General features: G+C 39.3%; 1 protein-coding gene across 1 annotated transcript; it reads left to right on the forward strand.

Annotated features, from left to right (window-relative positions):
• Positions 1 to 959: 959 nt before the first annotated feature.
• LOC129718365 (acyl-CoA Delta-9 desaturase-like) lies at positions 960 to 14444 on the forward strand. Its single transcript, XM_055669080.1, has 4 exons — positions 960 to 1576; positions 13387 to 13909; positions 13969 to 14192; positions 14278 to 14444. Exons 1-4 carry the CDS (start codon positions 1213 to 1215, stop codon positions 14352 to 14354), a joined length of 1188 nt encoding a protein of 395 aa, XP_055525055.1. The 5' UTR covers positions 960 to 1212; the 3' UTR covers positions 14355 to 14444.
• The last annotated feature ends 8755 nt before the right edge of the window (positions 14445 to 23199 follow it).

Genomic DNA, 23199 nt, shown 5'->3' on the forward strand with positions numbered 1-23199 from the left:
TAGGTAGGCTAAGTTTTAGCGCTTGAGTTATTTATCCAATCGTTTTGTTGTTAAAGAATGAATTGTATATTTTTGATCAAGCATTCCAATGAACGTAAGGTTTTTGCTGGAGAACCATGGACAAATTAAGAAAAATGTGTATTTTCCGAAATATAATAAATTTATCGAGCTTAAATTTAAAATAACTCGAAAACCAATGCGTTTAGAATGTTTACTACCAAGAGCTTTTTGATTCAAAATGACTCTCTGCATCTTTTGAAATCATCAGAATACAAATATTTTGAAAAATGTTTGAATTAGAATTTTTATAAAAAAATTAATCTACCATAAAAAATTATTTTTCATTTCTCCATCCTGGACTTTTTTTTTAAAGTTGCGTATTAACGTCAAGTTTCTTTAAAAAAAAATAAGAAAAAAAATCAACTCTTTTTTTTAAATTGAAATTTAATGTTTATTTTTAATTTATTTTGGTCAAAAAAAAATTTTTTTGTACAGTGTATATTTTTTTTATGGTGCATTTTTAATTCCCTACAACTCATTCTCAGACAGTTTTTCTATACAACCAACGGTTTCTGGGCTACAATGCTTCGAATAAAACCTATGCCAAAAGGCATACGCCCTTTTAGAATGTAACTCATGGGTGTAAAAAATCGCTCCATCTGTGGAAAATGCTCAGTTTGCTGAGCCAAATACGTGTGCAAAGTTTCATTCAAATCAAAAATGGTCGATATTCGACCATCGGTGATTTGGCGCGATCTTGCTGTCATATTACCGGCGCGGCGGTCGCGCGCCGTACGCTGTGTGGTTTGGTTTGATCGCAGACAACGTACCGAAAATTTTCGGCAATTTGATCTCCTAGCAAACGACGCCGTAAGCGTGGTGGTGGGGATGCAACATTCGTTGAGACAGACGTTCAGCAGCCAAGCCGAGGAATATCTCTATAAATACAAGCGTTAGGCCCTCTCCTTCGGTTCCAAAATTTTCGCCACGCGGTCTCACGGTTCGTTGTTTCAACTGCGATTTTCGGCTGTGCGCAAAGTGATCTTTGTTTCGATAAAGTGAAGTTTAACTAAAACTAAGGGTACCGATACACTGGATGACAGTTTGCACGGGGGATGAGTCGCGTTCGGACGTGATTTCGTAAAAAAATAGAAGAGACGTGATATTTTTTCGACTACAGTGTCCTGTTTGAGAACAAGACCAGGCTGCAGGATGACGATTCCCAGTGCCATGGAGGCACCGATGAAGGCGTCACCCGGTACCCTGCCGGACGGCGCGGACAGTTCAGCCAAAATGAAGGCCATCTATCATGACACCAACAACAACGAAATCACCATGGGCGACGACATGACCGTCAGCGAAAAGGAGCTGAACGCCTATATGGAGCACTATAATCGCTGGCACCAATCCGCCCTTGGAAAGTGGCTCCAGGATCAGCTGGCGGATAAGTTTGGCTGGAAGTTCGGTGCAGAAATTAAGTGGAAAAATGTGGCCATGATCGGGTTTCTGCATCTGGTTACGGCGGCTCTTTTCCTCGTGTACGTGTGGGAGTCCACTGTCTACACCTGGCTCTGGGGTGAGTAGATCACGCATAGATGCAAAATGACGGAGAAGTGCAGCGACTGCTCTCTTTTTTGGTGCCGATGCGTTTCGTAACGCGTTCCAGTTCACAGATTCGGTGGAAATTGGGGGCGCTTTATGCATGAGAGAAACAAAAGCGAAAGTTTTGAACTCTGTTTCGTGGTGTAAATTCTGTGACGTTTTTTATTGTTGTAAAGTGCACTGCAGGATGTGTTTTACTTTAGATAGTTTATGGGTGTTTTATCCATCCTTAATTAGAATGATGTAAGCGCTCAAGTAAATTCGACCACACTAGAGACGTGAGGATTCGCTTGGTCGAACCCGAAGGCGGAAGCCTTCACTCAGTTTTGAATGTTAATCAGACAACACTGGCGAAATCACACAGTGTGTGCGTTCAAGGACATTCAAGCGGCCCCGCTAATTAGTTATCTTTGTTGTGTCTTTCGGTTTTTCTTTTATTCTCGCTTAGTCTTTCGGTTTGTGGTGTACCGTTTTTATTTCTTAGTTCTTTATACAGTTTATTGTTGGCTCTAGCTTGCGAATTGGATTTGATTAATTGTTTTCGTATAGCTCGCGATCGTTACTTCGTTTCCGAGGATTGTGACATCGGCAAACTAAAAGAATGTTATGAACTCTGTTAAAACTAGAAAAAAAATTGCTACGAGTATATCATAAAAAAAATCCATTGAACTCTGCATTACTAGCTACATTTCTACCACCATACCTAGAAAATTTTATTTTCAGTATGGGATTTTTTTTCTTATGAATTTCTTACGGTCACAAAAAAGTATTCCAGTAAACTGAATAAGGAAATTATAACCAATTCAAATGATCAGTTTAATAATTATTAATCAACATTTTAACAAACAGTGTCAGCATTTAGCGTCATGCCAAAATAAATATTTTTGGTTTTCGGTGGTATATTTGGTTTCCAGTCAAAATAACTTGAAATTTATTCGCGTATTTGGAGCAAGTTAAGCATGGACATTGACAACCGGTCAAACAGCTTAAAAGTAAAAATTTTTGAAAAAATATTGTTATACGGGAATTTCGAAAAAAAATCTACTTTTTGCTCAAGCTATTTCGATCTATTCAATAATACATTGTTGAACAACTTAATATACTATTAATAAACTTAATAAACAAGCCGAATCAAACTGCTTTAATTGAAAGTTTCGTTTCAACATTTCTAAGACATGTTTCGTTTCAACATTTCAAGAGCTGCATAGTTTATATAGCAAAAACAGTCAATGCTGTTCACAAGAAATTTTTAAATTTCAAACTGCATTCCAAATGATGATTGCTGTGTTTTTTACATAAAAGCGTTTGAAAACACTAAATGTAGTCACGATTAATCATCGGTAAGAAGACATGGTGTACAGGTTAGATTCACCCATCCACACTTGACCTTGTTCATTTGCCCATTCGAGTTTGCACGCAAATAAAAATAAACACACCCAAAAGAGGTGATACCGGCAGCAGCGTTGCACTTTGCGTTCTTTTTCGTTATTTTCCTTTTATTTTTATTTTTTTTAAGACTAGCATTTGTTTTGCTCTAACGGAATTCATTCGTGAATATCCGTCTTGCTGTGTTTGTTTGGATGAAATGCTTTATTTGTGAGCTTTCAGGCAAAACAGGTTCTCCGATTCGTTTCGGAGGCTTCCAGAAACACTATTACGACAATTCGCCAGACGGTGTTCTAGACTGATTCGTTCTGCGATGAAACCACTGGAAGATAGCTGTAAGCTATCTCATCTTCTACCTCTGAGTCACTAAATAGCTTAGCTTTAATTGCTCTCAGTATCATGAGTCAAATGATTTTTTTTTTTGCGGGAAACATCAACGAAGGGATTGTCACGGATGATCAACTACGTAGCTGACCCATCAGGCTTCTTTTCGGTGTTTTTCACTGCCAAGACCATTGTGAAGGCAGACACCTTTACAGAAGCAATTATCACCCATCCGATAATGGCTAAACTCAACCGACGAAGTGATTATTTTAAACTATTCGAGAAAGGGAAACAAAAAAACGTGCAGCAGCTGTGCGGTGGCTTGCAGGAAGTCTTCTGATCCTTCAAACTCGCGACATACAGAACATCGCAGCATGGATGGCGAAATGTCCTTGCTTGGCTCGATATACGTTGCGAAGAATAATAAAAATTCGGCTTGTGATGAACAACATGAATTTGTTTTTTTTTTTTAAAGGGTGGGGCTGGCAGCGCTTTTTTCTCTGTAGATACTGAGCTACGATTACGAATGAGTTACCCTTGTTGTCTGTGAAGCAACAAAGTTAAAATAAATACAAAAAATATTTTGAAAACGTACCATATAAAACAAAGCTTAATTGAATTTCGTAAATTATTTATTATGTCTTTAGTTGAGTTCCATCGAGAAAAGCCTAAATGTTTTTTTTTATTGTAGTCAATTATATTTGGCTATTAAAAAAAATGTGTTCCAATTCATTTTGCTTTGTTTTTTTTTTTTTTTAGTAAGAGTCAAAGTTTCTCAGTCTTATTTCGACCAAGAAGCACTTTAAATTGGTGTTTATTTGTTGTAAACTCAAAATTTTGTACTGTAACCTTTTTTCGAAATTGAAGACAGTTTGAAACAAAAATCTCTAAAAAGTCTACATAACTTGTTTGTCCTGTATGGTCTACTCACTGCGACAAAAAACGTTGATCTATTGTGATATCACCTGGGGGTCTGCTGTCACACTTATTATTATAAATACTACTGTTGAGAGTAAGTGACATGCTTATTTGTTCATCCGTGCTTATGTGCATGCTTTTACCTTTCCAGTTTCGCTCATGCTCCATTATACCAAGTTCGTTCCTCCAAATCATAAATCACTGGAGAGGTATCAACTATACGTCCCTCTGGGCAGTGTTATTACAAGAGAGACTTATTTTGTCGAAAGGAAGCCCCATACTTAAGTTTCTTGACATCGTGTGGCCTGATTTTACTGAGATTCGAGCACACGACCACGGAGAGCGGACTCTGTAACATTGCCCTCTTCTCTCCATAACTTATCTGAATATAAATTAATTTTCCTTCAACAAATTTCGGAAATGTGTGCCATAAAAATTTCCATAAGAAGATGAAAATGGACTTCCCATGGGTGCTGCTTTTGTTTGTTTATAAAAGCGCCTAATTATTTTCCTATAAAGCATGTTTTCATAAAACTACAAACCAAACTGTTCTGACCTTTGTTACTATGTCCTTGAAGCAGGGCAGGCACTTTTTGATTAATTCGATTACTTAACGCGACTTCCACAATTAAGATTTTCTTGCGCAGATTTCTAAATATTCGCGCATTTCCTCAAATGGTCAGTTTAATTAAAATGGTTGATTTTTTAAATTTTTCTCTTTACATTATTTTTTGCAGTGTCGAGTAAACCTTTCCCCTCTCCTTTGTGCTATTGAAGAGCTTGATACATTTCTCAAAAGATTTGCACGTGAGTCCATCTTCTTTTCGTACCAGATTTTGGAAATGAGCTTCTCAATTGGTCCATGGTGCTAACTTTATATTCGCCCCGCATGGCCAGCATGATAGGCTATGTGCGATTGCAATACGAGCCCGTGGGGTAACGCCTATAGGATCGTGATGGGCAAGACCAAAAGCGTGCTGGCGTCTGCAGAGCGATCACCAGCGATGCTGGAGCATATCACCGGGGGACTCCTTCCACGCCACGAGTCTAGTCCTTGGCCTCCGGCAGTCGAGTCTCACGTCCGACGTTCCAGTATCTCAGAGACAGACCAGAGATGGTCAGCCAACCTGCCAAACATACAATCTGTGAGCGACGATAGCCGTGTCGAGATCAAGGGAGAGGTTACGAATGAGGAACTCATCGTGATCGCCAACTCCCTAAAGGTGAGCAAGGGACCGGAACCAGATGGAATCCCTAACCTGGCAATCAGGCTGGCGATTAAAACGGCCCCCGGCCTGTTTTGGGCAGTCATGCAGAGGTGCCTGGAGCGGCAGAGTTTGGTCTTACTGCCGAAAGCTGGGAAACCACCAGGGGACCAAGCGGCACATAGGCCTATCCACCTACTGGACACTGCGGGCAAGATGCTTGAGAGGAAGTCACGGTTGTGAATAACCGCAAATCAGAGCAACAAGCGGCGGTCAGAAAACTGGTCGGAAACTGCACCATCACCTTAAAGCGATCTTTGAAGCTCTTGGGGGTTATGGTCGACGATATGCTCACATTCAAGAGTTACGTCAACTATGCTTGCAAAGAAAGCTTCAACGGCTATTGCAGCACTATCTCGAATAATGTCGAATAGCTCAGCAGTGAATGGCAGCAAGCGTGAACTTCTTGCCAGCGTGGTTTCGTCCATACTCAGGTATGAGGGCCCAGAGTGGTCCAAAATACTAACAGTTATCGTGGTTAACTGGAAGTAACCTACAGACTCATGTACCTGAGGGTTGCGAGTGCGTTCCGTACAGTGCCATACGACGCAATCTGCGTCCTGTCCGTCATGCGCCATGGAGCAGTGAACTTCCACCTGACACAGATCCTGTCAGGTCATGGTTGCTTTAGGCAGTACCGAAACAGGTTCGGGCATGCGGGGTCCCCCATGTGCCCCTTGTGCGTGAATGTGAAAGAGACTGCTGAGCATGTCTTCTTCGTATGTCCTCGTTTTGCGCGTGCGCGGAGCGACAAGATAGTGGTGAGCGGGCCAGACAACCCTCCGGATCCGGACAACCTAGTTCAGAGGATGTGTGAAGACCCGAACATCTGGAGGACGGTTTGTGCAGCCGCCTATCAAATAGTCCTAGAGTTGCAGAGCAGGTGACAGGTTGACCACCGACACGCCAGTATTAGCTAACTGCCAGTACCCAGATTAGTTAGCTAACTAGCAAAGAGACTTGATTGAGCCAGGAGGTTGCACACAGCATAAAAGCCGCTCCCCGAAGCAATACCTAGCGGTCGTCCCGGGGAGTATTATGGGCTGGAAACTGGAGGGTTTTTAGTGGGTCAAACCTCACACTACCTGAGGTTGGTCTCTCAGGTGTTTGGTAGCAAATTTTCCTTCTACCTGCAATAAAAAAAAGAGGAAATAAGGTCCGGGGAGCTAGGAGGCCACAATGTCTTATTGAGAAAATCAGTCGAATTCTCCCGATACCACGCTTGGACGATATTCGCCGTGTTGGCGGGTATGCCGTTCTATAGAAAGACGTCATGTGCTTTACCAGGGTTCTTCACGTTTTTCTCGATAAACACCAGTGGGAGCTCTCCACGTCTGAATACGGTCCCTAAATCATCACCGACACTGCGCTCTGAAATCGTGAAATGCTTCTTTGAGACGCGGGTATGCTGGCCAACGTCGGCTTCTGCAAGACAAAGAATTTCTCAAAAAAAAACACGAACTTCTCGCCTGCGTGCCGCGAAAGTATCAGTTTGCTCTGTCCAGCCTCTTCTTCGTTGTAGCCTCCGTTACACCGTGAACCTTGCGTTTTTTGTACGGCTTGTATCCTAGGTTCTTTGTCATAATGTTGTGGGCAGTACAATCGAAAGTGGTCTTCCGGATCGAGCGATTCATTTGTCGATGAATGATGGCTGCTCCTAAGTACCGACGGATGGTGGTATTGATGGAATTCCGTTTCACCTAATGGGATTTCAACCGTCGGAATAGGTTACTCACCTTTCGCAAACGCTTTTACTACGACGTTGTGGTACTCCTTCATCGTGCTCGGTAAACAAATAACAATTGCCAGCTAGTCGACACCATGCGCGTCGGTTAGCCTATACAGGGTGTCACCGTGAAAGTGATACACACATTTGAGTGCATTTGAGTGTTTGTAGTTTACTTGTAAGAGATAAAGCCAGTGTTTCACTTTTTTTAGAATAAAATAGCAATAAATTCGAGTAGAGAACAAATCAAGATCTTGTATCTTGCTGGAAATAGCAACACACAGATCAGAAGAAAGCAATCACTTTTAAATTTGAGCAGATCTTCCGTGTACAGGACCATCAAACGATTCGAGGAAACTGGCATGGTTGTTCCAAAACCGAAACCAGGTAAATACGGAGTGTGCGGTACGAACTGCAACGGTGATCAAAGCAGTTAACAAACGTTTCCTGCAAAAAAATGACTCGTGAAATAAACATAAGTCAAAACACTATGCATCAAATAATCAAAACTAACCTTGAAGCTTTCAAGAAATAACAGATTCACGGATTATCTCGCAAAAACATTTCCGACTGGGTTATCAAATTTTGCTTGTTACTGAAGACGCACGCATAATTTCTTCGGATGAAAAATTGTTTACGTTGGAGGCGATTTGAACAAGCAGAATGATCTTGTGTATGGAACATGTCTTCGTGATAAACAATAAACAATATCGCACGCTACAATATCGCACGCTAGCCTGTGGGTCTAAAGCGGTCTTGATCAACTCGATTATTAGTTGAGAGAATTTGTTATCGATATTGTTTTTGGCACATTTTGCATGTTTATAATAAGTACAACGATACACCGTGCCCCAGTGCTGAGTCGGTAAAATTTCCAGCTTGAAAAGATCCTCGACCTGATCGGGAATCGAACCCGATATCACAATCGTGTGGGAGAGCTAGCCGATCGACATCGCTAACCACAGAGCCACGGGGACCACATGTCTTCGTGATATATTAGCCAATAGAAGAGGAGTGGAACGATTCCAGAATTCTTCAGCTATGGTGGTTTGGGGAGCAATAAAGCTTTATCCATTTAATATTTGGTCGCACAAAATGGGACATATCATCATCAAAACACGTACAAAAAATCTTAAGATGTCATTTTGGATCAAATTTATTGACCTTTAAAGGATAAATGCAGAAAGAATTATTCATCTGAGTTCGAATGAATTCACGCACTTATACCGCCCAACATCTTCTGCATAGTGGAACTGTCAACTCGATCGGCCATTTTCTTCCACCATCTATGTAAATCAGCTGGTTTTTTATCGTTCTGTCACTTTTTTTTCAACTCGCTCTCTATTATTGTCCAATATTTTTCAATTAGACGAAAATCTAGCAATTCCCAAATCTGACCACAACTTCACCGGCCCGTCATGTGATTGGATGAACGGCAAAATCCACTTCCGAAGGCACTGATCCTTGTACCCCTGGCCATTCACGGTTGATCCGGTAATAAAAACCTTCGTTTTTTGCCACAGCTGCAGATCCCCTGCCACACCATCAGCTTCCGAACGAACTTGTCAGCAAACACGAATTAAAACCGCTTGGCGACATCACCCTAGCGCTTGGACATATAAAATTTTTGTCCTGAGAGCTACGCGAATTCCGTTTTAAACATGTCTCACCGTCCATTGAAATGCAGCCGTCGAATTTGGTCAAAACTTTCTTATACAGCATCCTAGCACGGCGTTTGGCAACGAGATTTTGTTTGAGGGTCCTATTGGGGTGCTTACTGGCGTGGAACGACCGCAGACCTTCACGCCGACAGATTTATCGAACAAAACGAACTGTGCCGAAAACTTCTTATCCAAATCGCGCAGGGTAATCCCAGAGTTCGTCCAAACTGCTCTGCAGACTTTCAATCGAAACCGCTTGTCAATCGTTCCACTTCTGCGGTTGCTGTGATCAGCGCGATTTAGCGTTGGAGTTTCATTGAATCGTTTCAGCACGCTGCTTACGGTTGATTTGGGAAATTTGAGGCACTTTGCAATTTTTGCACCAGACCACGTCGGATTTTCAACGCGAGAGTGCAAAATTTTCTAACGTCTTTCACATTCCATCGTCAAACATTTTTGATCCACTGACTCGAATTCGATGAAACTTTCACCACTATGTAAACCAACCTTTCCCATCACTGCGCTGCCATTGGTTTCTCGTAACCGCCACTATAGGCGCCATAGTAAATATTATGTGGATCTATCTTTATTAGGGTTTGCAATCCCAGGAACGATTTCCCGGGATTCCCGAGTCTCTTGAAAAATTCCGCTAAGTTTAATATAGTTTCCTATGCAAAAGTGTAATAAACCTAATTAATCTCTTAAAACACGAAATTGACGTCGCCAAACTGTATAGCAGCACTAAAGTGGGTACTACACGAAGCAACTATTTGCTTGAATAATAATTGTTCGCCTTGTATTATTGAGTTAATTGCTCCAATTTTTTGTCATTAATATTTGCTGTGTTATTCAGAAACCGAAAAATCAGGCGATTATTTGCAATAGCGAATTTTAGAATTGATAAAAAAAAAATTCCTGTAAATTGACAAACAATTTTGAAATCCATAGAAAACCAGAAACTGGAGAAATAACGTTCCAGTTCATCTACTCAAATTCTTACACGGAATCCTACTCTCTAATCAATGGTGAGAGCAACTTCAAATAAGTTTAAATGTGCTAAGAGGCTTTGCTAGCGTTTAAGCAAACAAAGTTTTGAGCAAATATTTGTAACAGTGTAATAGTATAGCAAATATTATCCAGAAGAAATATTTTGCCCAAAAAATACCGTACCAAATATAGCGAATATTTGTCTCAGCTGCCTGCCTGCCTAACGTTAAGTTTTTTCTTCAACAAAGTGGACAAAAATAATTGGACACTTCAGTTTTTAATAAAATGTAGCAAGAGCTGAAATCAGTGATTTAGAAGTATTCCAGAATTCAAACACCAGCAGTGATTTAACGGACTCAAGCAAAATTTTACAGAATAAATTACATTATTTTGGTTTAACGTAAAATTGTCAGCGGATCTAAAATGATTGTTTGACGACATAAAAATCCTCTAACCTCTTCTTCTGCAAATATTTGCAACAAAAGTCGATCGCAAGATTCTAAACTTGAATATGCTTTGTATTTTTTTCAATTCGTTTTTCATGCGAATTGGAAATGAAATTGTAAACGATTATTTATTTGTTACTTTTTATGAATCAACTTTATTTTAAATCCCTTTGTGCTAAGAATTTTTTTCTATTCGCGGTTCACAGGAATTCCAGGGAAATGCGATTTTTTATTCCCGTTTCCCGGGAAATCAGTTCCCGGGAATATTGCAAACTCTAATCTTCATCCAACAGAGGAAAGTTTCCGCTACCCTGCATAAAAGGTAGAGCTGACACCAATACCAATACAAAGAATGCACAAGGTGGGCGCCTACAACACCCTGTAGACCCACGCGATTTTTCCGAAAATTGCTTGGTAAATTTCAACACACTTAACTTTACTTAAAAGATTTTATAGCGTGAATAATCACTATTGGATTTGATAACGAATCAATGTTCTACAGTCAAACCTCCATGAGTCGATGTTCTATAAGTCGATATTTTCCTATACTCGATGATATTTTCAGTCCCTTCGATTTCCCATACAAACTCAATCCTAGTAGTCGTTATTTCTATTACTCGATGCCTCCTCCGCTCGATGGTCCCGCATGGTAACTTTGCTAGTTGTTCGGTTTCGATGAGCCGATGTTGTTTTCAAATTCCAACTTCTTCTGACGTGAAAGAGTAAATGACATCTCAACTCGCGCTGAGGATGAATAAAACTAAGAAATGAAGGAATAATGTGCTGACTTGCTCCAAATGTGATTGGCTAGATCGGATTTTTAACAAATTTAGTTAGCGAAACTGGACGAAATAACGAACTCAACAGCAATAATACCGGAAGCTTCAAAATTATCAAAAAATTTTGCTTCCTAATATCTAACTGAATTTATGATTCGGACAAAAAATTCTTTTGAAAGGAGAGGAGAACCAGCTAAAAACCTCTAAAATAAAGACATTTTATTAGATGACCTCAACTCATTTTAACATCTGCATATTTTGACACATGATATCAAGAGATGCTAGATTTATAGTTCAAAAAATTTACGGGTATATAAAAATGTTTTCATTTCTTAGAATTTTTTTCAATTTTTGCTACCAAAGGAAAAGTTACTTTAATATGGTGAATTTTTTCTCCAGAACTGCAGCTTTATTATCTATAACATTGCCGAATACATTATTTCAATAAAACATATCATTATTCAATACATAATATTTGACATATTATTGCCATATTTGAATTATTTTCTTAGAATTGTGATTTTCGTATCTGAATTCGACCTTCTGTTTTACTATACACAGACTTCGCAGCCAACTGTTAAGTGTACAGGACACAATTTCTACTGACACTAACAGTCTCTCCCGAGCCGAGACTCGAACATACGACGCCTGGCTTGTTGGGCCAGCATCGTACCTCGAGACCAGCTGGGAGATGCAATCTATTGTATGAATAATTGACGCCTTTTAAAATTTATTCTATGAGTCGATAGTCTCTTCGATATCGACTCCTGGAGGCTTCACTGTATTTGAAAGTTACAAGTTAAAATGTGAAACCAATTCTACCAAGGAAACACCCGTAAAATGCGTTGAGGAACTCGAAAGAAAACGATTTCCACAAGTGAGTTGAATATTGAGATCCACGAAGGAAGCCATGAACAACGTTACGTTTTGTCGCATACGCAAGAAAAAGTGTCAAAAAACTGATATCTTGCGTTAAGTAAATAATGGATGTTACCTTACTCGGCTAAATTTCTAAGAAACCGGGTTTTTGCTTAGAATTGACGTTATTCAGAACAAACATAATTCCAATGTACGTTGGGTGTATTCTCATCTGGGCAGTTTCAAAAATAGAACGACTTTGTTTATTACTGTCTGACGTTTCGTCACTGACCTGCGAAATCTTTAACAGACAACAAATCTTGTTCGTTCCTTGTTAAAATGCTATTTTGGGCTTATCGTCAACACTATTTGCGGCGATCTGATGATTAAATCTATTCACTGTGGACCTAATGCGATGGCAGAAAGTAACGGTCCAACATTTCTAAAAAAAAAAAAAACAATGAAGGTTGGCCTACCTCACAAGTGATTTAACTACTATCCTAGTTGCCCACTGAATCGAAAAAGAATGTGCATTTAATTTTTGGGAATCACTTTGTTTTTGTAAGAAATTACTAGAGAAAAACTAACAGGAAATGTTACGTAATGCTATTATACTTTTCCCACGTTACTGCGATTTATAATTGCCGGGGTATATTTCGCTATGTTTGATCAGACATCATTGTCCCTCATTTATCTGCTGTTTCAAGTTGTTCCTTACACCGAAGAAGCATTTTTAAATCAATTTTACACATTTTACACTGCAATAAGACAAAATATTACACACAAACTTCCGACCTTTAATAGCCATGTTTCCTAAAACATATAATGTAACTCCGGTTCCGGTTTTTACCACATCCAACAAGCCTGTGTGATAATCTTTGGTAGTGTCAAACTCATCTTAGCCATACACTATTCATCAAATGTCACATTGTGTAACAATAAAAATGTTATCGACGCTACTTTCAAATGGAAATTTATAGGTAGAAGATAGTCTAGCCCAGTACCCACCAAACGAACTTCATCAAACTTTCGGCGTCGGCGTCGGGATTAATTCAGTCATTCAGTTGAGTCTAGTTGTGCAAGGAAACCAAAACCAGTTTTATCTCCCTCTGTCTCTAACTGTCCGAGTGAATCTGTAGAGGCCACCGAAAATCCTCCTCGTGTGCACACCCGAAAAGCGAAAGTACACAACTCGACATCTTATGTAATGGATATACCTCGGTATGGTATGGTGACCGATCGGTTTGCTGGACCAATATACATGACATTGAACCAACCGGCTGCTAACCTTCACCGTACTAGTACTGTGTACTTCTCGCACAATTAGCATTCGGTTTTCGGCTTCCACTTGCGTCAGATCGCCAAAAAACTTTAAATTCAAGCTCAAACAACGTGAAGAAATTTACTAAAAATTTACCCTTTTTTTGTTTCTAGGAATATTTGTAGGAGGATGCGCCGGCTTTGGCGTAACGGCCGGCGCCCATCGATTGTGGACCCACCGAGCCTACAAAGCAAAGCTGCCGCTTCGCATCCTTCTGATGATTTGCTTCTGCATGTCCGGCCACAACAGTCTGCACGAGTGGGTCCGCGATCACCGTATCCACCATAAGTACTCCGAAACGGATGCCGATCCGCACAACTCGAACCGAGGCTTCTTCTACGCCCACGTAGGTTGGCTGCTGCTAAGAAAGCACCCGGAATGCATCAAAAAGGGTCGCCTGATCGATATGACCGACCTGCTGGCCGACCCGGTGGTCCGATTCCATCAGCGATTCTTCCCCCTGCTGAAGACTTTGTTCACTTACGTCCTTCCGTCGGTGATTCCGTGGTACTTTTTCGGTGAAGGTTTCCTCCTGTCCTTCCTGGCCAACTGCTTGCTGAGAAACACGATGACGCTCAACTTTACCTGGTTGGTAAACAGCGCAGCGCATATCTACGGCCACAGGCCTTATGACAAGTAAGTGATCAGCTTCTTGGTTGTTAGTAAAACAATATTTGACGAATGTTCTTCCTTAGGCGCATCCGACCGGTAGAGAACAAGTGGGTTTCGATCGTGGCAATGGGCGAAGGTTGGCACAACTACCATCACGTGTTTCCCTGGGACTACAAAGCGGCTGAAATGGGCAACTATCGCACCAACATCACCACTTTCTGGATAGACTTGTTTGCCAAAATCGGCTGGGCGTACGATCTGAAGGAACCGTCGAAGGAACTTGTCCAAAGAACAGTCAACAAATACGGTAAGTGCTCGGTTGGTTAACTAAACAAATTGAACGCACTTTGCTGATCTTAATCTACGTCATTTCGTTTGTTTTGTGTCAACAGGAGATGGAACGTACATCACAACCAAGATCGAACACCTAAAAGAGGTACCAGATCCGTACCTGTCGAAAACCCAGTAGAGTAGAGCAAGTTAATTTCCGTTCCGATTAGTCAAGCCCCGTGAGTGTGTTAAGTGTTAGTGGTAAGGTTGCGATTAAATAAAAAGTATTATTGTTTTAAATTGTTCGACTGTTTCCTTCAATCCGAAATTTTCGACTCGATGACGGTTGGCTGTACCAAGGTTCAACCGGATGCTTCTCAAATGCAGATTTGGCTTGTGTCTACCAAAAAAACAAAGCTAAGACCCCTTACTCAAAGCACTGAAAGAGACGTAAAACACCTCACTACGCAATCTTCGAATAGTATTACGAAAGAAGCTCTCCGCTCATAGCGCCGCCGATTCGTGGCACCAGGTGTGGTCGTTGACTAATAGAATAATATAAGTGACAAGTGTTTTCTAGTCGGCGGCGTACTTTTACAGCGCTAACCAATTTAATCCTTGTTGAACGAATAATGAAATTGAACAAAATCTGTCTCTAGTGCTCCGTGTCTAGTGTAGGACGAAAACGTGAATATTTTTCCTCCCATTGACGCGCAACCATAAAACACATCATCGAACAATTACGTAACAATTGATCATTATCGTTACTCCGGCGGCACGGCGAGTCTGCGCCCTAGTTAATAAAAAGCTTCGTCATCAGCAGCTACAGCTGCTGCTGGTGAAGTCCACTGACCCCGTTTGGTCCAGCGTGGTTCACAGCGAGATTAGCTCTTATCATCACGCTTTTTAATGCCGATGCAGTCGACGTGCTTGCAGTCTAGTGTGGTGATGATGCACTTTCCTATACATATGTGCATATGTACTACTCCATCTCGCGAATACCGGTTAACACCCGTTGGCCTTCCAGCGCCAACAGTGCCAAAGGTTAAGCAAACTTTATAACCACGGCCACCGGCGGCAACGCTCCGATCGGCAAACATTGACGTATCCATAAACCAACATCCGTAGGCATGCGCAGGATGACCGTGAACATCCGAAGACAAACGACAAATTTTGTTTGTTCTTGATCCGAAAAACGCTTGAACGACCAAATCCATTTGCTGCCAAAATCACTGACCTATCCATGTTTGCACTGCGTACACGTTTGTCTTTTTTCTTTTTTTTTTTGCGGCAAATACCGCAACAACAAAGCGTATTTTCCCATCTCCACACGGTGCTAAGGTGAATTCAAACCAGCAACAGAGTAACGATAAACAAACGAGTCATGAATGAAGTGCGGTGGACCCACAGAGCACGATCTCCGTACACTACGTCAGAGTGCGCCCCATTCCCCAGTGACCCTGATGGAGTCACACGCCGGCTCAGCTATCCAAACACAGAGCGAACGAAGGATGAGCGTCACGCCGCTCATAAAACCACACAACTCTCACCGCGTTTGGTAAGGTGATTGCACCCAATTTTGACATACTGTTGGAGAAAACTCTTCTACTTTCGATGCAGCCAAAACATGACACAGTGCCCGTGCCCAACAATCTTTGATTGGGACTAAATAAGGATTATGCTGACTATAAATGTGGACAAATGTCATTGTTTTGGTTTGTTGTCATATCCTAATAATAATTAAAGATTTTGACGTAGAATTACGTTTCTCGGGAAGTTCGGCTACATACTTGACTACATAGGGGTGTAAAATAAAAATCTAAAACCGGGAAAAGTGAAAAATATGTCCAATTTCAAATGCTAATAAATCGGTTAGTTTTTGATGGATTTCCTTGGTTCTTGCAGCAATAGATTGGAAAATCTTCTAAGATTCTTCTCAAATGCAGAAAATTGTAATTTTATTATTCAAAGTATTGTACTATTGAAATCTGTCAAGCCTTGTCAAAACGAAAAATTCGACCGCTGATTGGTCTTTATATGATTGCTTTTCAAGCAGGGACGACAGAATTATAGACCTAGTAATTTGTAATGTGCTTTTTGACCTATATAAGAGCCTGTTTCAGCCAAAACTGCTCATATTATTTCCAGACAGAGACAACAGCAGTACTTCCTTAGCAGCAGCAGAAGTGCAGCGGATAGCGGCCACAGCTGTGCAGTTGCAATTGCAACGGGTCTCAGTAACGATAGTAGATGGGCCAGCTGATGCAGTGAGGCACGTCCTTCAGTGAAAAGCTGTCTCTGTGCGATAGCGAAGACTAGTGAATGCATCCAATGAAAAGTTGCCTCATTCAGACAACACATCAACGTTCTGGAAAGCTGGCGTTCAAAACACTTGAGCCGTCTAGTTTTGAGTGTTAATCGGCATCAAGAAATGATCGGCATCTTATCCGATATTGAATTAAACAGCAAACCAGAAGTTGTATAAAGATGTTATTTCTAAATCGCTCAAATGTGCATGTCAAGTTTGAAATTTCATAAGATGAAACATTAAATTTGTTTATTTCGTATAAAATTTAAATCCCATAAAACGCAAGATTAGGTTATATTTGAAGCAATTTACCGTGTCATATAAAATTGTAAAATGCGTCATTCCTCTAAATCGTATAAAATGCAATTTTAAGTTTCAAATGAGGTTATTTAAGATAGCCTGCGAAGTTGTACAAAATCGTAATCATTTTTTTATAACATGTACGTATATGGCCTCCAGATTTGTACGCATACGCGCATTTCATGCATCTTATATGGTAATTTTTGACCAAATAAGTGTTAACTTAACAGAGTTGAGCACGAGTTATATGAACCAATTTGTTTACTGGGAATTGTCCTTCCCAGGATGAAATAAATACTTGAGTTAATATTTACTCTTAAATTAATTTACATCCTCTAATTTGGAACAGTTATAAATTTGACTTCACCTACACGTCTCAGAACGTGCTGATACATTTTTTTCCTTCAGTAATAAGCACAACACCCGAACAGCTTTCATCATCTGCATAAAAATTATGTTATCGAATAATCAAACCTTAACAATTGTGAAGCCTAATATGACAAGCAACTATATTATTGAAAATGGTCAATACACGTTGAAACGCAAATTTCGATTGACCTGATTGGCCGTTATATGATCACTTTCCCAAGCACGGTCGACAGAATTATAGACCTAGTAATTCGGAATGTACTAGTCGTCCTATATACTGCCGGTACCCGCATAACTGTCCCATGGTGCTCCCACAGACCGTTATTATAAAAATAAATGCACCATAGAATCTGAGTACACCATTCGATTTGCTATGGCGTCTAAATACTCAATGTAAAGCACGTTTTTCAGCCACAATTTTATGAAACAACTTCCAAAACAGTTTCTACATATTCCAAATATTATATTTCAAGACATTAACGATTGGTGAAAAAAATTATTTGAAAATCCTACAATGCACACTGGGCCAGAAATGGAATCTAGCGGAACGAAATTAATAGCGCACTTAGGGTTTGACCAATCGGTTTTCAATCTTCTACAAAATTTCTTGGTATAGTTAGGGCATCATTTTGGATGTTTGAATTGGTTCGGAATTTAGCCGCAAAGGTGGCATTGCGATGCCAACTTCTTTCCCTTACGCGCTAGAGCTTTGCAGTATTCTACAAAGTTGTAGATCTCAAAATTCCATGAAACTTTACAGAATATACAAAATTTCTAACTCTTCAAGTTTCAGAGATCTACGAGTTTTTGTAAAATTTGTCTGAATTTGACGTTTTTATGTGATAATATTATGAGTTCACCCGAATTAATTTCTTACAAATTTTTTATCGATTCTCGTTTTCATCCGAGTACAGAAGTTTCTGAAGTACTTAAGTGAAAATAATACACAAAATTTTAAAAAATACATAATTTTGTGAAGTAGATATCTCAGCGGGTAGCAAGTATGAGCAAACCATGATTTTTTCTAAAAATTGTCCATCAAAAAATCTTTATTTTCTGAAAATTTGAAAGAAGTGTTTTTTGGTGTTTTTGTGATATTTCAGTTTGAATATATCCATAGGTTTCATATAAAAATACAATTGCTATGTATTTATTGCATGAAATACACTGTCCAGCACTTTGACACTCTATCCAACCTATGTGCAGTCTTCAGCAAAGTTTCTCAGTGTAATAAAAACTTTAACTTGACGCTCAGTTTAGTTCGCGATTTGGCCGCAGAGATGGTGCTTCGACATCAACTTTTTATTCTTACACGCTAGAGCTCTGCAGTTTTCGACAAAGTTTTAGATTAGAAAATTTTATGTAACTAATCCAAGATCACAAGGAGCTCGAAATCATAAAATTTTTCAATGATTTAAAAGATTACGAAGTAGGGGAACGAATCAAAAGATCCTACAATTATTTAAAAAGGTTTACACAAAAGAAAAAATCAAAAAATCCTCTTATACCCATGTCAAAGTGGATAACGGAGTTAAAAGAATCAATAGGAGAACACATGGTAATCCCAGCAGACAAAGAAGAAATATGAAATACAAAATATAATGAAAAATAAACCAATGAAAAAGCAGCAGGAAAGGACGGACTGAGGAATGAATATCTGAAGTATGCTAATGAACAGGTTTTGAATGAAATGTGGATGATCATAAAAAAAGTGTGGGAATCCAACGAAATACCAGAACAATGGAGAGAAACCTTGCAAATACCCATACCAAAAAAGAAAATAACCAAAAGTACATCGGATTTTAGAAGAATTACATTATGCAACTTAGGTTACAAAATTTATGCTACATGGTTAGTAAATAGGCTGAAAGAATACGCGGGAGAAGTTTTAAAAGAATACGCGGGAGTTGTTTTAGCTTTCGCGGATAATATATTGGTAATAACAAAAAATATGAAAGAGATGGAAAAATTCATTAAAATTTTGAAAGAAGAGTTAAAAAAAGTAGGGTTAGAAATGAACTCCGAAAAAAGCAAAATTCTAATAAGAGAGCCTAAGTCAGGTAGAAACATACCAGATAACCTAAAGCTAGATAACGAAATGTATCAAGTAGTAAAGACAATGAGATATCTGGGAACCTTTTTCACCGGAACACTGGACAGACCGAACACAACTAGAATCAGATGCAGACAGGCTATAAATAATACAAAAATAGTTTTGGAGTTCATGAAAAGAATGAAACCCAGCTGGCACATAGCAAAACTGATATATTTAACAGTTCTATCTCCCGCAATAACGTATGGACTAAAATCAGCGGCTTTAGTCAAAAGAAACAGAAAATCTGTTGCCAGGTACGAGCTTCAATTTGTTAGAGAATTGTTGAAATTATCTAGAGATAGACCTAAGGGCAGAGTTAAAGTTTCAAAGCTACTAAACGAAAAAACGGCAATAAACAGAGTACGAGTTATGAGACTTAAATATTGGGCTCATATACAAAGGAGAGAAGCAGGACATCCCTTAAAAATAGCAGAAAAATTAGAATTTAAAGAGAAGAAAAGGGGAAGGCCAGCAAAAACTTGGAATGACACAATCAATGAAGACAAATCTAAATTTAATGATATTACTGAAGTAGGATGGCACAATCGGGCAATGAACAAAACAGACTTTAAAAACAAAGTGGAAGAAATTTATAATATAGAAGGCAGTGAAAAAGAATCTGGTTCTGAAATCGAATAAGTTATGAATGAAACCATAACTGTAAAACAAAATTTGTCAGAATTAAAGAATATCAAAACATTATTTATTGGTTGTAGAAAGCATCAAAATATAATTCCTAAATCACATCCCTCAAATAATCAAGCACCTTTCACAGAACAAAATTAACAGCTCAATGACATGATGTATTGCAGTCTCCTGATCTTAAAATCTACTAGAAATAAAACACTCAAAATAATCATACACTTATTTTATGATCAATATGGCCTTCTTATAATCAGGCTATAGACGTTATATTTTGCGCTTTCTACTTCAAAGGTTTGCAGTTTCAGCTATGGAAGGCACTTGGCTGGGATCTTCTTTACATGCCCTAGTGATTCTTGTTGTATTTTGTAATTCAATTATATTAATCTCACATTATATGTTCATTATCATATCTATATTGTTTCGATGACTTTGTACGATGAATGGTTGCGCTGCAATGTTGTTGTAATAACTGATTTTAATTCATGTTTCCAGCCGCAGAAATCAACACAATAACATGTCGTGAATTGGACAATGATATGTCGTGAAATAGACTAATATTTATTTCATCCATTTTATTTAAGCACAACATAACGGACACTTTCCATACATTGAACAAAACTAGATAAATTCTTCCTATACCGCCATACAAACATCATTTCATAATGTTATTATATACGGGTCGATTTCTTTGATACGGAAGTAACATCAAATAAATCGAAAGTCTAAACACAATAGCAGAATCCCAATGACTCTACTATTGTTTTCGGGCGGGGCTTGCCGACGGGAAAAGAATTTCGGAATGCGCTGCAAGTACTCAGTCATTCTGTCATGGATCTTTGGAAAATCGGTAGAGCTAACACCTTCTTGATCCCGAAACAAAGAAAATTGCAGAAATGAAGTTATACTGCAGCTGTCTTTGTTTCACATTATCACTGCCAGACAGTGGAAGAGAGATAGGTTCCACACACACACACAGTACTTCAGAAACTTCTGTACTCGGATGAAAACGACGTAATTATTCGATTTTTATCGAGAAAAAATTTGTAAGAAATTGATTCGGGTGAACTCATAAAATTATCACATAAAAACGTGAAATGTAGACAAATTTTACAAAAAATCGTAGATCTCTTAAACTTGAAGAGTTAGAAATTTTGTGTATTCTGTAAAGTCTCATGGAATTTAGAGATCTACAACTTTGTCGAATGATGCAAAGCTCTAGCGTGTAAAGGAAAGAAGTTGGCATCGCAACGCCACCTTTGCGGCTAAATTCCGAACCAATTCAAACATCCAAAATGACGCCCTAACTATACTAAGAAACTTTGTAGACGATCGGAAACCGATTGGTCAAACCCTAAGAGCGCTATTAATTTCGTTCCGCTAGATTCCATTTCTGGCCCAGTGTGCAGTGCTTTTTTGGTTTTTCGATCAATCCACCTAACAGTTAGATAAAAAAAATAGTTTTTCTAATTTTCAATATACCGGATTGCTTCCTTCAGCAAAGTTGCGGAAAATTTTAAAAGAAAAACAACTGCTGAATACTGCGATGTCCTATCTGTACGTTAAACACGACAAAATAGAGTTTTTTGTGGAACAACTCTCCTGAATATCTTTTGTCTATAATTTTTACTGTGATTGTCAAAATAATAAATTTTACAAAGTCTTGAGAAAAACTTAGTTGAATGCATAAATTCTTAGCACATCTTGCATTACTTTGACCATTACAGACGATCATCAAAAAACTGATTTTAATGAGGAATGTTCCACAAAAAACTCTATTTTGTCGTGTTAAACGTACAGATAGGACATCGCAGTATTCAGCAATTGTTTTTCTTTTGAAATTTATCACTACTTTGCTGAAGGAAGCAATTCGGTATATTGAAAATTAGAAAAACTATTTCTTTTATCTAACTGTTAGGTGGATTGAACGAAAAACCAAAAAGGCCAAAAGTAAGGCCTTGTTAACATTTATTTTTTATTTATTTTTATTTATTGTTTATTGTCCAATAGCGTAAGGCGAACCTTTTTAATTTGCTATCTCCGAATGTCGACGTAGTCACACTTTAATAATTATTTTAAATCTAACAATTTACTGACGGTTCCAAAAATCTAATGAGCCCTTTTTGAAAAATGCTTTCGACGTGAAACGTTTCAATGAGGTAGGTAGAGAGTTCCAATTTGTCACACCATGCACAAACAGCGAATTGGCTTAGCCTGAGGACGTGTTTACAGGGACCACTAAGTTTTGTCGGCGTTGTCCTCGGAGAAAATTTAATTTTCGGTACAGAGGTGCAGGAGCTTGCGACGTGATGAGGTTATGCAAGAATATGCACGAGCGGTGGTTGTACAGGACGTTCAAAGGGCATCCCAAAAGGTTCCCCTGTAAATGGGTAGCAGAAGAGTATCTACTCAGTCCGTAGACGTATCGTACACACCTGTTCACTGCCACATGTAGCCTTTGCATGGCAGTTGCACTAGGCTTCACGTGAACAGCGTCGCCAAAAAGGAAGTGTGGCAGAATTAAGGCCTTGAAGAGCTTTAGCTTGATAGTAGTAGACGCTGACGTTGTGTTGCAACGCAATGTACGCAAAGCCGCGTAAATCTTGCCACATTGTTGGTTGATCATTCCGTCCCATGAGAGGTCAGTGTGGAACAGGAACCCCAAGTTGATCGCACTGGTCGAGTACTCTATAGGCTGGTCATCCATCATAACTGGTGGTAATGCAGTCAGATCCAGTCGATAATTCCTACGTTTTCTTATCCACAATGCAACACTTTTAGAGCTGTTGATTAGCAAACAATTTTTCCTGGACCATGATGATATTCGGGTAAGGTCTTCGTTAACCATGCGTACAATTTCAGCTGCAGGTACACCCGTTTGGAGAGTATACAGTTGGACATCGTCAGCATACAGTTGAATCGAGCAATATTTGAGCACATTGGGGAGGTCGTTTATGTAACAGCAGAAAAGCAGAGGTCCAAGCACGGATCCCTGTGGTATACCAGAATATAGCTCCGCACTACGTGAGAATTTCCCTGCACATGACACACATTGTGTACGTTTGTTGAGATAAGAGCCAACAAGACTGACAGCCTTGGTAGAAAAAACTGAACTGGGTAACTAGATTTTTACAGAGCAAATGGTGAGAAACAGTATCGAATGCTTTCGAGAAATCCAGCAACAACAGTAAACTAATGCCATTTTTATCCAATGTGCCATAAGGGTCGTCAGTTACTTTCAGTACAGCCGTTTTTACACTTTGTCCTTTTTGGAATCCTGCTTGTTGTTCGGAGAGCAATTTATTCTCTCTAAGGTAGGCAGATATCTGC

This window comes from Wyeomyia smithii, chromosome 1 (genome assembly GCF_029784165.1).
Source record: "Wyeomyia smithii strain HCP4-BCI-WySm-NY-G18 chromosome 1, ASM2978416v1, whole genome shotgun sequence".
Lineage (NCBI taxonomy): Eukaryota > Metazoa > Arthropoda > Insecta > Diptera > Culicidae > Wyeomyia > Wyeomyia smithii.

Excerpts from the sequence above, each read along its gene's own strand:
- LOC129718365 (XM_055669080.1), top strand. The coding sequence starts at position 1,213 with ATGACGATTCCCAGTGCCATGGAGGCACCGATGAAGGCGTCACCCGGT. Across the intron at positions 13,910-13,968 it reads GGCCACAGGCCTTATGACAA|GCGCATCCGACCGGTAGAGA; the intron begins GTAAGTGATCAG and ends GTTCTTCCTTAG. Across the intron at positions 14,193-14,277 it reads AAGAACAGTCAACAAATACG|GAGATGGAACGTACATCACA; the intron begins GTAAGTGCTCGG and ends TTGTGTCAACAG.